Here is a 14,371-nt window from a genome sequence, read left to right as displayed (position 1 = left end):
CTTATTTTTTAAATATCAAAAAATTATCATTAAATGACTATAATAATAGCACTTGAACTATACAAATACAAAGAAAAATAGTTGTTCTTTCACTTTCAACATCCCGTTGGCTTCTAAATTATTTTTAGTTCATCAGGAAAGCTGCTTTTTTGCAAGCCTTGGAAAAAATAGATATTTTTGGATTTTGAAATTACATTATAACTTACATAAAAAACATTTCAAATACAAACCAAATTTTCCCTTCTTGATACTCAATAAATAGGCTTTCAAATGTAGAAAACAGTTTTCAAAAATTCAAACTACAGGCTAAGTTATAGATGATTATGTGGCAAAATGTCATGTTGATCAAAGCTACCCCGGTGATCAATGTTACCCCGTTTTACGGTACTCACGAATTTTTATAAATGTTCCTTGAGAGGACGAAGACTTTAGACGCAGAAGAAAATAAAATAAACACGAATACTTAGCATTTGTACTGATACTGCTGATCAATGAACAAATTTGGTTTCAAGCCCCGAAAGTCCTTCAGGTATCCATTTGTCCATCGTTGGCTAATTCGATCGAGATGCTGCAACAAACACCCATGTACCGTTTGTTATACAGTGAGCGAAATAAGAATAGCACCACTATGTGTTTTTAGACCCGAATGACCCGGGTGGTTAAAAGGTCTCAAATAAATTATAATAATAATAATAACCACTATGTGTTTTACTTGTTAAAATATGAATGATTGAAAATCACCAAAACTTTGTTCTATAAATTGTTTTGAATTGTTTAACGAATAAATCAAGCATAAGTTTACTTTTTTTGGACGTTGCAATTGGCGTTGAGGACCAAAACTATGGAAAAAGGGTGCGAAATAAGAATAGCACCACTTGTGTTTTTTCAACAAAAACAAGATTATTTCTAAAAATTTACATAGTAAAAGTGTATAATAATGCTTCTACGAATTATCTGAATAGATAACTGTATTTTAAGGAGTTTTCTAGAATTTCAAAGATTTTCAATGGTTTTAAAAGGGGGTTTTGAGAGATGCTCCTCTACACACAAAAAAAAAAGCATAGTAAAATTACTAAATCCGTGGTTTAAATGAACAACACGCAACCATATTTTTGAGTCAATAATGTTTTGTTCTTGAAAATACTACGCGTATGGTTATTTTACTCTGTGTTGATTTCGGCTGCGCATAGTAATTTCAACTACCTTCATAGTAAAGTTGTCAATGAAATGATGAGTTCTTTTACATCGTACATAGTAAAATTAGTATGTTCAATTATAAAATTAGTATACGTTATGATAAAAACAAGTTTAGATAGCAGGATTAAATAGTAAAATTACCATGCTGCATGATATAAATATCCCGTAGCATAATAGATTTTACCAATTATTGTGATATTTCGAACCCTTTCTATTGAAAATGCTGTTTTTCAATTTGACTCTTTATTTTATCACTGGTTATAAATTACACTACAATTTAATTACACTGTTCACTTTTATTTTTAATTCACTTCACGAAACGTACGTCGTAGTTTTCCCCCGGATCTGCTGTGTTGACATTCAATTTTCTCCTTCATATTGTCCTCCAGTTGCTGCACCTTTGGCATGACGAGGGCGTAACCAATTTTCTTCATGTTTTCAAAGTTGGAACTGAAAAGTACCGAGAAAAGTTAATTTAAAATATAAACTGTAAATGAAGGGACAAACATACCTCTTTTTTCAAAAAGTTGGGAATAACCTGCCCGGCTGCAGTCGACAACTGTTCAGAGCTAGCCTTTTTCTGAATAGTTAACAGCAACACTTTGACAAAAAATTCTGTGTGTAATTCTGTTTTCCTCCAGGAAATAATCTTGATAAGCTCCTGGGGGGAGAATATGACCGTACTTTTCGTTGAAGTCCAACGAATGTTGCTTCAGCCAAGCGTCCCGATTGTTGATCTTGGCCAAACAGGCGATGTCCTTATTTTGGCAGAACAGCTGGATGTCGATGGTCTGTAGAGTAAGAATTGCAACTATTGAAAAAATTTAGTATAAAAATTGAAAAAAAAAAACAAAACTTACTGATGTTCCCCTGTATGTTTGATCGCGAAAAATTGTTCATCCACCAGAAGTTTGTCCGAATCGTCATCATGATGACCAGAAGAAAAATGAACGGATTCAATGGTACCACCGAGAATCGCTCGGTGCGTCATCCCCCAGTGGAACTCGATGACCAGGTCCAACCTCTTGGTAAATAAGACATGGGCATTGCCCACTAGTAAAAGCCACAAATCGATTGTTCACCGAAACACTCAAAATTTCACCTGCACTGGACGATTTCCAAACGGCCACCTCAGCGATATACCCGAGCTACATTTTTTCCGTGTTCCGAAGTCGCGACCGGCTGATCAGAAAACAAAACAAAATACACTCAAACGTAGAGCATAGTATTATTACTATGCATTCGAGCGTAAAATGTCGAAATAAGTATGCTGATGCTTATTTTAAGAGAAGCAATGGTTAAATTATGACGCGAATAGTATTTTCGACCACACAAATGACGGTGTGTAAACGTTACCATGCGCATGCTAAATTCAAAAACACGAATCGTGCAATATCTAAATATCATGCGCATGGTAATTTGAACACGAGAAAATTACTATGAGCTGTCAAAGTTCGCATAGTAAAAATACTATGTCGTAGTACTTTAGCCCAGATTTCTGGTAGAAAATACTAAATCGTGGTCGAAAATACTAGATCGTGGACATAGTAAAATTATCATGATCCTGTATTTGAAAAACCCATGCAATATTTTTCCGTGTAGCGTTTAATAATTTGATACTTGAGCTATAATACTTTATCAACTGCTTTATTTCTTCATTATCATTCATAAATATGATGCAAATAGACGAAACATAGATTTGATGCTGAATTTGAATAAAAAAACAGGCTTCAAATTCAAAAATACTTATGTTTTTAAATAGTCAAACACTATTTCTCTAGTTTCAAGTCATAGATGGCAGCACTATCTTGCAATTAAACCGAATTAATGCCCATTTTCGAATATCTGGGATTAATTCAGGTGTGCTGGATGATTTTGGTCAAGAAATAAGTACTTGGTACCGTGTAACCACCTTGGAAATTCAGAGAACACAATATCAAAAAACAAGAATTTCATCAAGGACCCATAAAAGTAAATTTCTTGGATCGATAATCAGAATAATTTTGTACTTTCCGATGAGGCTTGATGAACCAGATAACTATAGCTGTATTTTTGGTATGATTTGAAATTGAATCGGAAGTTGAGATGAGCAGGAATTTTGGCGGTGTTATATTTTTGTGCTGGTGTTGGAAAACTTCCTCGAAATAATGAATATGGGCCTAAATAAACCTGAAAAATCAATATTGAGACTTTGGGTGGTATGAAAAAAACTTAGTAATTGCTTTTGCTAAACTGAATCGAGCAGTCGAGCAGTCGCTTAAAGCAATTGCTTCGGTTGTTATGAATAAAGTTTTTTTTGACAGCTGTTTTCTCAGTCAGGAGCTTTTACTTTTAGAACAAGCTAGTTTGATATGAAAAAGTTCAAACCTGAAGCAATTGCTCGACAAATCTCATAGCAATTGCTTTATTTTCTAAGCATGCTCGGTAGCAGACTTTTCCAATAAAAAATTCTTTAATAACGTCATGAACTTATCAAATTAGCAATATTTCACTTTAAAACAATTCAAAAAGGTATTTTCAACATGGATAAAGAAAAGTCGAAGTGATAACCCAACTTTTTTCATATTCCTGTCGTTGTATAAAATCATAAAATCTTGTTTAAATTCGTCTAAGATGACTATAAACAAATCAATTAGTAAATATTTTAAATTTAAAAAAATCCGGCTATAGTAGAAGAAGTCCCAATTGGCTCAAAGTAAGAAATAAATTGTAATAATTTAAAACATTATACAGATCTCATTTTTATATAATTTTTTATAATCCTAAGATTTAAAAAAAAAATCTAAATTAAAATGCGCGCCTATTGCCTATTTTTTTTTATACATCGGATTATCCCGATCCGAATACATGTGGGAGAGCTTATGATAAATATTAAAGTTAGGCCATTTTTTGTTTGACAATATTCGAATATGTATTCATTTTTCTTTAAACATCAACATACGAGCACGCATTAACAAAAGAATTCCGGTCGTTCTTACACCCACCAGTACCACACGCTTCGTCGACTTCAAGGCTACTTTAGCCGTACTTTTCAATTTTCCGATCGTCTTCTTTCATTTTACTTTAGAAAACTTAAGATTCTGCTGGTTGGATAGCTCTATTTTTCGAAGCAAAAGCTATGTTCTAAGACTTTAGTACACATCCGCTAAGCAAATGTTTATTCATACCAAACTAAGCAAATCCTTTTGACTTTTGCTTTGATTGATTTCGAGCTAAGTAAAAGCTACCGAAGCAATTGCTAAACCTTATTCATACCACTATTTATTTGGTTTTAACGGCAAGATAGTGCTGCCATCTATGACTTGAAACTGGAAAAAGTGATGTTCATTGAAAAAATCTAAGTTTATGAATTCCAACCTGTATTTTTCTAATTTAAAATAAACCGAAAATGTTTGATTCATCATTTCACGTCATTTTAATGAAGAAAGTAAGTAGTTTGGTAAAGAATTACAGCTCAAATATCAAATTCCTTAGTTCTAGAAGAGCATCTCTTAAAACCCCATTTTAAAACCTTTGAAAATCTTTGGAATTTAAGAAAACTCCTTAAAATGCAGTAAACTACTCAAATAATTCGTAGAAGCATTATTATTCACTTTTACACAGTAAATTTTTAGAAATAATCTTGTTTTTGTTGATAAACACAAGTGGTGCTATTCTTATTTCGTACCCTTTTTTCATAGTTTTGGTCCTCAATGCCAATTGCAACGTCCAAAAAAAGTAAACTTATGCTTGATTTATTCGTTAAACAATTCCAAACAATTTATAGAAGAAAATTTTGGTGATTTTCAAACATTCATATTTCAACAAGCAAAACACATAATGGTGCTATTCTTATTTCGCTCACTGTAGTCCGTTGAGAAGAAACTATGATCTACGATATGGCAAAAATTACAAAAACGTTTTATGAAGGCTTTAAAAATTTGAAAGAAATTTCAATTTGAAAAAAGAATTTATGAAAATTAAGTTAAAATAAAAAACTTGCAATGCATAAAAAATAGCTCTTCAGATTAAACACAAATGAAAATAAAATCAGAAGTACATATATAACGAGGAACAAATTATCAAAAGCAGAACGAGTGACCAAAGTAATTGCATCGAAATCATCCGGACAGTTTATGAGAATTTAAGTAAATTGGACACCACAGAAAAATCCAATTTTCTATGAACGTAGTTTGTGTTTTGGTTCTAGAGATTATATAACAACTTCGTACCTACATAATAGGTGGTATGAAAAAACCCTAGCAATTGCTTTTGCTAAACTAAATCGAGCATTCGAGCAGTCGCAGAAAGCAATTGCTTCGGTTGATATGAATAAAGTTTTTTCTGACAGCTGTTTTCTCAGTCAGGAGATTTTACTTTTAGAACAAGCTAGTTTGGTATGAATAAAGCCCAAATCTGAAGCAATCGCTCGAGAAATCTCCTAGCAATTACTTTATTTTCTAAGCATGCTTGGTAGCAGACTTTTCCAATAAACAAATTCTTCAACAACGTCATGAATTTATAAAATTAGCAATATTACACTGCAATACAATTTAAAAAGGCATTTTCAACATAGATAAAGAACAGTCGAAGTGATGACCCAACTTTTTTCATATTCCTGTTGTTGTATGAAATGATTCGTCTAAGATGAAACAAAACAAATCAATTAGTAAATATTTCAAATTAAAAAAATCCGGCTACAGTGGAAGAAGTCCCAATCGGCTTGAAGTTGGAAGAAAGTTGTAATAATTTAAAACATAATTCAGATCTCCCAAATTTATATGATTTTTTATAATTCAATGATTTAAAAAAACATCTTAAGTTAAGATGCACGCCTATTGCCTATTTTTTTTTATATATCGGATTATCCCGATCCGAGAACGTGTGGGAGAGCTTATGATAAATGTTAAAAAGCTAGGCCATTTTTTGTTTGACAATATTCAATTTTCTTTAAACATCAACATACGAGCATGTATTGACTTAAATTTTTCCGATCGTTCTTACACCCACCACCCGCACCGTCGATTTCATGGCTATTTTAGTCGTGCTTTTCATTTTTTTTATTGTCTTCTTTCATTTTACTTTAGAAAATTTCAGATTCTGCTGGTTGGATAGCTCTTTTTTTTTGAAGCAAAAGCTATGTTCTAAGACTTTAGTACACATCTGCTAAGCAAATGTTTATTCATACCAAACTAAGCAAATGCTTTGGGCTTTTGCTTTGCTTGATTTCGAGCAAAGTAAAAGCTACCGAAGCAATTACTAAACCTTATTCATACCACTAAATATTATTAAATCTATGAGATTGATTATGGGATTTAAACCAACTCGATTTCAAAATTTTATAATTTCACATTCTATCCTTCTGTTATTCTCATTATAAAAACAACATAAAATCACAATTTTTTTTTACCAATGCTACCGAGAAACAATTTTTTGTGGAACAAATGATCACTAAACCATTCGTTGAATTTGTATTATATAAATTATTATATTTTCATACTCAAAATACTGAAAATGTTCATACTAAAAATACTAAAAATTATACTAAAATACTAATTATTATACATTCCCGGCCGATTGGATGCAGGGTATCCTCGTAAAGGTCCCGAAGAAAGGAGACCTGTCAGAGTGCGGTAACTGGCGAGGCATAACCTTGATCTGTACAACTCTCAAAGTACTCTGCAAAGTGATCCTGAACAGGATCCAGGAGAAAATCGACGCTACACTCCGACGGCAACAAGCTGGATTCCGATCCGGACGATCATGTGTGGACCACATCACAACGCTACGAATCATACTGGAACAAATCAACGAATACCAGGACTCTCTTCTGCTGGTTTTCATTGATTTCGAAAAAAGCGTTCGACCGACTTAACCATGAAAACATCTGGGCGGCTCTAAGGCGACGAGGGGTCCCAGAGAAACTAGTCCATCTCATCGAAGCACAATACGAGGCATTTTCGTGCAAGGTCTTGCACGATGGTGTCTTGTCCGAACCAATCCCGGTAACTGCTGGAGTGAGACAAGGATGTATCTTATCACCACTACTTTTCCTCATCGTAATGGATGAGATTCTGACTGGATCGATCGACTGTGCACCGAACCGAGGATTGCCGTGCAATCCTTCAACAATGGAGCAACTGAACGACCTTGACCTGGCTGACGATATTGTTTTGCTCGCCCAAACACAACCGGATATGCAGAACAAACTCGACGACCTCACCGAAAGTTCCAAGGCAGCAGGTCTCAAAGTCAATGTCGGGAAGACCAAGTCGATGGAGATCAACACAGCAAATCCCTCCAGTTTCATGGTAGCTGGGCAACAAGTTGAGAAAGTGGGGTGCTTCCAGTATCTTGGTAGCCAGATAACGCCTGATGGTGGTACCAGGAAAGACATCGAAACCCGGATCAGAAAAGCCCGTTTTGCATTTGCGAGTCTCCGAAAATCCGAATCTTCAACTCAAACGTCAAATCCGTATTGCTGTACGGGTGCGAAACTTGGTGCACATATGCGGTAACGACGCAAAAACTGCAAAACCGCTGCCTGCGGAATATCATCCAGGCGGCAACTGGATCTCGAATGAGGAACTACATCGCCGGTGTCATCAAAGGGCGCTAGAAATCGAGATTCGGGAACGTAAATGGAGAACGATTGGGCACTCCAGAAGAGGCAGACCCAAAAACTCGTGGCGGCGAAGCCTAGCCGCTGAAATCCGAACTGTCGACGAGAATCTTGACTGGGACCAGGTGAAGACGCTGGCTCCGGATCGTCAACAGTGGAGGTCTTTTACCACAGCCCTATGCACCGGAGGATCGGCGCGTAATCATTAAGTAAGTAATGGAAAAAAATCCGTTTTTTTTTCTTAGCGAAATTCAACGATTTCTTGAGTACTTAATGAGAGCTGAATAAAACGAATGATTTTGAAACTTAAAAGTATTTATTAATAAGGAATTGAAGTTTGGTCTGTATAGAACGCACATGAGTTCATTCACGGAAAATAATAAAAAAGTAAAATTTAACGAGATAAAAAGGTGAATGCTCTGTTTTTCATTGAGGTAAATTTTACCTGTTGCTAGGTGAACCAAAAAAAGGATAAAGCCACTTTTTTGTTAGATGAATGGAAAAAAAATCACCTTTGCTAGCTGAATGAAAAAAAAAAAACTTACCAAGAAAGATGGGTGGAAAAAAAAATTACCTCTGCTTCTCGGTAATTTATACCTTTTTTTTATTTTCCGTGTATAATCTCGTATCAAAGAGTTAGTGGTATGAATAAGGTTTAGCAATTGCTTCGGTAGCTTTTACTTTGCTCGAAATCAAGCAAAGCAAAAGCCCAAAGCATTTGCTTAGTTTGGTATGAATAAACGTTTGCTTAGCAGATGTGTACTAAAGTCTTAGAACATAGCTTTTGCTTCGAAAAAAGAGCTATCCAACCAGCAGAATCTGAAATTTTCTTAAGTAAAATGAAAGAAGACGATCAAAACATTGAAAAGTACGCTTAAAATAGCCATTTAATCGACGGTGCGGGTGGTGGGTGTAAGAACGATCGGAAAAATTTAAGTCAATACATGCTCGCATGTTGATGTTTAAAGAAAATTGAATATTGTCAAACAAAAATTGGCCTAGCTTTTTAACATTTATCATAAGCTCTCCCACACGTTTTCGGATCTGGATAATCCGATATATAAAAAAAAATAGGCAATAGGCGCGCATCTTAACTTAGATGTTTTTTTTAAATCTTTGAATTATACAAAAATCATATAAATTTGGGAGATCTGAATTATGTTTAAAATTATTACAACTTTCTTCCAACTTCAAGCCGATTGGGACTTCTTCCACTGTAGCCGGATTTTTTTTAATTTGTAATATTTACTAATTGATTTGTTTTGTTTCATCTTAGACGAATCATTTCATACAACAACAGGAATATGAAAAAAGTTGGGTTATCACTTCGACTGTTCTTTATCTATGTTGAAAATGCCTTTTTAAATTGTATTGAAGTGTAATATTGCTAATTTTATAAATTCATGACGTTGTTGAAGAATTTGTTTATTGGAAAAGTCTGCTACCAAGCATGCTTAGAAAATAAAGTAATTGCTAGGAGATTTCTCGAGCGATTGCTTCAGATTTGGGCTTTATTCATACCGAACTAGCTTGTTCTAAAAGTAAAAGCTCCTGACTGAGAAAACAGCTGTCAGAAAAAACTTTATTCATATCAACCGAAGCAATTGCTTTCTGCGACTGCTCGAATGCTCGATTTAGTTTAGCAAAAGCAATTGCTAGGGGTTTTTCATACCACCTAGTGTTTTTGCCTACATAAATTCAGGTCACTAAAATCTTCATATCGAGGTAGAAAAAACCAAAAATTAAAAAAAATAATCCGCATATGTATTTGGTTCGAAGCTATTTTTTCCCCCTTTAACATTAAAAAAAAATGTTTCCATTGTCCTACAAACACGGCAAATAAAAAGTGATCGATCTTTTTCAAGGTTGGTGAGGCTTCGATTTAAGGCATTTCTTTCATGATCAAATAAAAACAAACTTTACCATTCATCGCACAGAGTGTCTTTTAACCATGAAGTTCAAAATTTCCAGTCTTTTAAAAACCTTATTTAATGAATTTTGAAACTGGATACGATTTTTTTTACGTTTGATGCCAAATGCAGATCCCATAAGGTTATCGAGACACCCTAAGTGATGAACTTATAAGAAAATATTTTGTTCAATGTTGTCAATATTTTATTTGACGTCTTTCCCTTCGTTTTTGTCGTGCGCTTGCAATTTTCACGAGTGATATACAACACAGATGAAGAAACGCCCTGTAACGTCTGTCTTTGCAAGACCGAGCCTATGTATTGTTGTTGTGGTGAGTGGTTTGTTGCTACAATGTGGAAAAGTACGTTAACTTGTTAGATGGTTGTTCCGATCTTTCAATTTGCAGTATATGCTTGCCTTTGTTTGTTCTGGACTAGGCTTCAACCCTTTCTCCATTAACAATCTGTATTTTACAGCATGTTTCACAAGTAGATATTTACATAACACATCCTTTTCTAACTGATCAGTCCGGTTTTGTCTTATTAAAACAATTCGAATAAAACAATATATTTTATGGAAAATAAAAACACAGATAATCAAGACCTTATTATAATTATTTCGGCTGAAAGTTCGACGAATTTGTATGAACGTTGACACTATCTGGATAACTCTATAACGAAATTCAATAGGAATGAGATTTGACAGATTGATTGTGTTTGAAAGAAAATGTTGTGTTTTGCGTTGCATAATGCCACCAAACCACACAGATTGGCATCTTTTATTGTTTCTCAAAATAACCATTGGATAATATAATCGATAAGCATATCAATATATGTATTATTCTTCCTCTTCTCCTTTCGTAATCATTAGTCAATTGGCAACGGGATGAACCTAACAAGCGTATTACAGTAATTATCATGTGACGGACACAAAGATTTAACATAAATAAGTCGATAAAATTTGCTTACTTTAAAAAAAAAAGTGTCTTTGCACATTCAATTTTTTGTTCACTTGCAACTTTTTGCTTTCGGCTCCTTGTTACTGGATGTTTTGTTTTGTTGAGTTTTTGTTAATTTTTTTTCTGTTAGGTTCAATTGATTTTAGACGTTTCTATTAAAATATATAGATGTGTAAATTAAGATCCTTGTCGCCGTTCCATAAAAATATGTTTTGTGTGCATTGTTTGTTTTTAGTACTCGCATTACTAGAATTGTTTTTACTCTTATGTTTCATAATTAGCCGTTTTTATTATATGACATTGAAGTTTTTCTTAATGCAATCCGCAACACTCGTCTAGCGATATGGAACAAAGTTGCATTGGAATCTTTTTGTTTCGTTTTGTTATTATTTGTGAGCGGATTTGCTCGCTATGGCTTGCAAAAGCCCCGTTGCAGTTGATTTGAGTTTTTCTTTTGATTCATAAGCGCTTCTAGACGAACCCCTAAAGCTTTCGTGATCGGAAGCAAGGGATTCCTGTTTTGTATTTTTAAGCAACGGGGAGTGGTTTGCAGTCAGGTCACCTTAAAATTTCCTCAATTATAAAATCGGACGTCCCATAGTGCAAAAAAAGAAACTTTCTTCATACTTTCACGAATTGATTTGTTTAAATCTACTTTTTTCAATAATTTATATAATAATATGTACAAAAAATATAACTATTCACCAATCAATAGTAAGATGTTAAAAAAATCTTATTGTAAGCCTGAAATTATGCAGCGAACAAATACCTACTCTTTCCGAATTGATGTTGCAATGCTTTCTTATACTACGATCTCTCACCAAGCATGTGAGCCTCTGCTGGGTCGATGGAAAGATATTCCGTATGAACATCAAAAAATCATTTTAAAAACAATGTTGGATCAGTTCAGTAAGAAGGTTTTTGCACGATTATGTGCTTTTTAAAATGTAGTTAGCTATAAAGGTCGAATTTAACTACATATTTTGTTTGAAAAGTGCTTTTCTTCAGAAAGAATATTTCAAGAATGCAGGAACAATTCAAATATTTGGAAGGTGTTTTCAACAAGGTCATTGTTATCAAAAACATTTTTTTTATTGCATCTACAAATGATTTTAGTTATATTATGCTGATTCTTTGCAGAATACAAATTTCTTAGAAATAGAATAAATAATAAAGTAGAAAAATATTCATTTTTTTTTTAATTTTTCAACGTTTTTACATGATTGATCAGATTAATAAAATGAAGCGCAAAAATTACTTCTACTACATCAGAAATCTTCATTCAAGCCTGAACATAAAATGTTTTGACTCGAGTTAAGAAGTTTTAGTACGTATCTGGATCAAATTTCAAACTACATTCTTTGGATATAAATTAGGTTCTAAATTTTGGAAATTTGAATATGAAATAATTTTTGAAATTTTCATTGAAAAAAATGTAAACTTTTGTAATAAATTCCTTTTAACAAATGATTTCCTAAATGGAATAATCAATCGGTGTCTGAAACTGAAATACTTCCGTTTCAACATTATTTTCACTTTGACTTTGGATGAACCAGGAAATCCTTCAGGAAAAACATTATTTCCAGCGACCGTTTGCGGCTTTAAGACGACGCGGTGAGAGATACAAACAATTGTATGTGTAACGTAGGATATACCAATATGCGTATATTCTGCATAGCCGCGCGCGCACGGGTTGTAAATTTGAACTAAAAATTAAAACAGATCAAACAGATCGAACACGCCCTCCGTGGGGTCCAGCGAAAAGTTGTAGCCGCTGTCCAGCGGCTCAAGCGGCATGAATGCATCCATCCCGGTCACTGAAACGGTTGAACAGAAATTACAATCGTATTTGAATACAGAAATAAAGATATTTTAATTTTTATTTCTACTAATTTTACACTACCTAGTTTACTGGAAGTAAATGATATTCCACTTTTTTTCACTTTGTCTGAGGTCTTTCTTCTTATAATTTACACGTGGTCTAACGAATTAAATTTTCAAACAAAAATAACTTTTTGAAACATTGTAAAATCAAATAGGTAATACCAAGACTATCCTTAAACTTTTTCTAATGTTATAATCTTCATCGTCGGTATTTAGCTATCTTCACTTTTGTATGTATTTCCCGTTATAATCCTCTCGAATAAAGCAGCCAGCACTAGAGCTGAATCTCATGGTGCTACACGTTTGCAAATTCACTGCAGATCCACGAGAGTTCAGCTTTAGTAGTGGCCATAACTAGTTTTCTGCACCTCTTGGTAACAACATCGACCATTTAAAGTAGTAGTTACAAAAGTCCAAGCAAGAACTCAGACTGTGATGTGATAGATAAAATAAGAACACAAGTCACAGCCAGAGCTCTTGATCGGCTCATTTGTAGTCTTTGTATTCCACATCCCTTTTGCATAAAAATCACTGTCCCCATCACATGTTTAACTAACCGTTCATTAACCCACAAGAATCGACGTTTCAACCTACCTCCTGAGTACTGCAAACTGAACGGGCTGCAGTTGCCATAAACGGCCATCATGTCATTTGGCTGCATGTTCACCGGCGTCGATTTGGCACTTGATCCCTTCAGCATTACGTTCATTTGTTCGGCCTGAGTTATCAGCGCTTCGGGACTCAGTTTCGAATCATTCAACGAAGCATACTTGTTCATTGTTAGTTCAGGCACTGACTTTATGCCGAGACCAATGTCCTCGATCTTTTCCTTCTTTATCGCCGCAGACAACACACCGTCGTTACTCCGATTACTGATGTCGTTGCTACTGTTGCTGCCAGGTGGTGAACCACGTTCGCTGAGCAGTTCCAGTTCTTTATGCAAAGCAGTGAGCGGGGATACAGGCTTATTGGCACTTTGGACCAGATGCGAGTCCAGCACCTCAGTCATTGGTTCCATTTTAACTTCTACAGGGGCACTGCCAAACAAGGCTTTGCACAGGTTGCGTTGCGCTGAACTGAATGGTTTTCCCCAAACTCCACCTAAAAAATAGAATGATCTACGGTTAGTTCCAATGACTTCAAACATACAACAGTAGCAAAACTTACGCAGCCGATTCTTGGGACTAAACAACTTTTCGCTCAATGGCGATAACAGGGGATCTATATTTTCTAACAAGGGATCCGGTCCAGGCCTGCTGTTACCGTTCCCGATAGCGGTACCGATCAGACTTCCGTTGCTGCTGCTGGTTCCGGCGAGCAGATTGTTGTTGGGCGACGATTCCGATGATTCCGGGCACAGGAACACGTCGATTTCGCCCTTTTCCGATTTGAGGAAAATTTCCCGCGGCTGCTGCACGTCGGGTAGCTGGAGATATACGGAAAAGGGACAAATAATGAAATGAAATACAAATACATTCGTAGCGATTAATGAAAGCCCTGTAGGATATTGCCAACAAAATAATATATAAAAATACACGTTCGTTGGCTTCGAGTTTTTGGTCATTTTCTACAACATTGAGCAAATCAAGACACGACGAAACTTGGATTTATTTTTCAACAATCATCATAAAAGGGTTTTGGATCGTTCCTCCAGGTTAAAAAAGACCGATTAGATTAAATCGGTTCGATCTCCTGATTACATATTTTGAGATTGGATATCCTAAAGTCGGATAAACCGATGGAATGGTTAGCTTGGCACTGCTGATAACTTCACTTGACTTGAAAAAAAAACACTCTTTTCCATTCGGTAAATTTAAGCG

General features: G+C 34.8%; 1 protein-coding gene and 1 long non-coding RNA gene across 3 annotated transcripts; both read right to left on the bottom strand.

The window, feature by feature from the left end:
• Positions 1-1,532: 1,532 nt before the first annotated feature.
• On the bottom strand, positions 1,533-2,411 carry LOC129750982 (uncharacterized). Of its 2 annotated transcripts, none has more exons than XR_008738547.1 (3): positions 2,058-2,411; positions 1,709-2,008; positions 1,533-1,647 (listed from the first exon to the last, which is right to left on the bottom strand). It is a non-coding gene; the product is annotated as an uncharacterized LOC129750982 (long non-coding RNA). The 2 variants fall into 2 exon arrangements; XR_008738546.1 differs by having other exon boundaries at positions 1,709-1,988.
• Positions 2,412-9,890: 7,479 nt separating this feature from the next.
• Positions 9,891-14,130, bottom strand: LOC129756637 (uncharacterized). Its single transcript, XM_055753559.1, has 3 exons — positions 13,719-14,130; positions 13,146-13,652; positions 9,891-12,484 (listed from the first exon to the last, which is right to left on the bottom strand). The coding sequence occupies exons 1-3, from the start codon at positions 14,113-14,115 to the stop codon at positions 12,381-12,383; spliced, it is 1,008 nt and encodes a 335-aa protein (XP_055609534.1). The 5' UTR covers positions 14,116-14,130; the 3' UTR covers positions 9,891-12,380.
• Between the last annotated feature and the right edge of the window lie 241 nt (positions 14,131-14,371).

The sequence above is a fragment of the Uranotaenia lowii genome, chromosome 3, assembly GCF_029784155.1.
Source record: "Uranotaenia lowii strain MFRU-FL chromosome 3, ASM2978415v1, whole genome shotgun sequence".
NCBI classification, from domain to species: Eukaryota; Metazoa; Arthropoda; class Insecta; order Diptera; family Culicidae; genus Uranotaenia; species Uranotaenia lowii.
The sequence above is the reverse complement of the archived record's forward strand: the minus strand, read 5'-3'. Positions and strand labels throughout refer to the sequence as shown.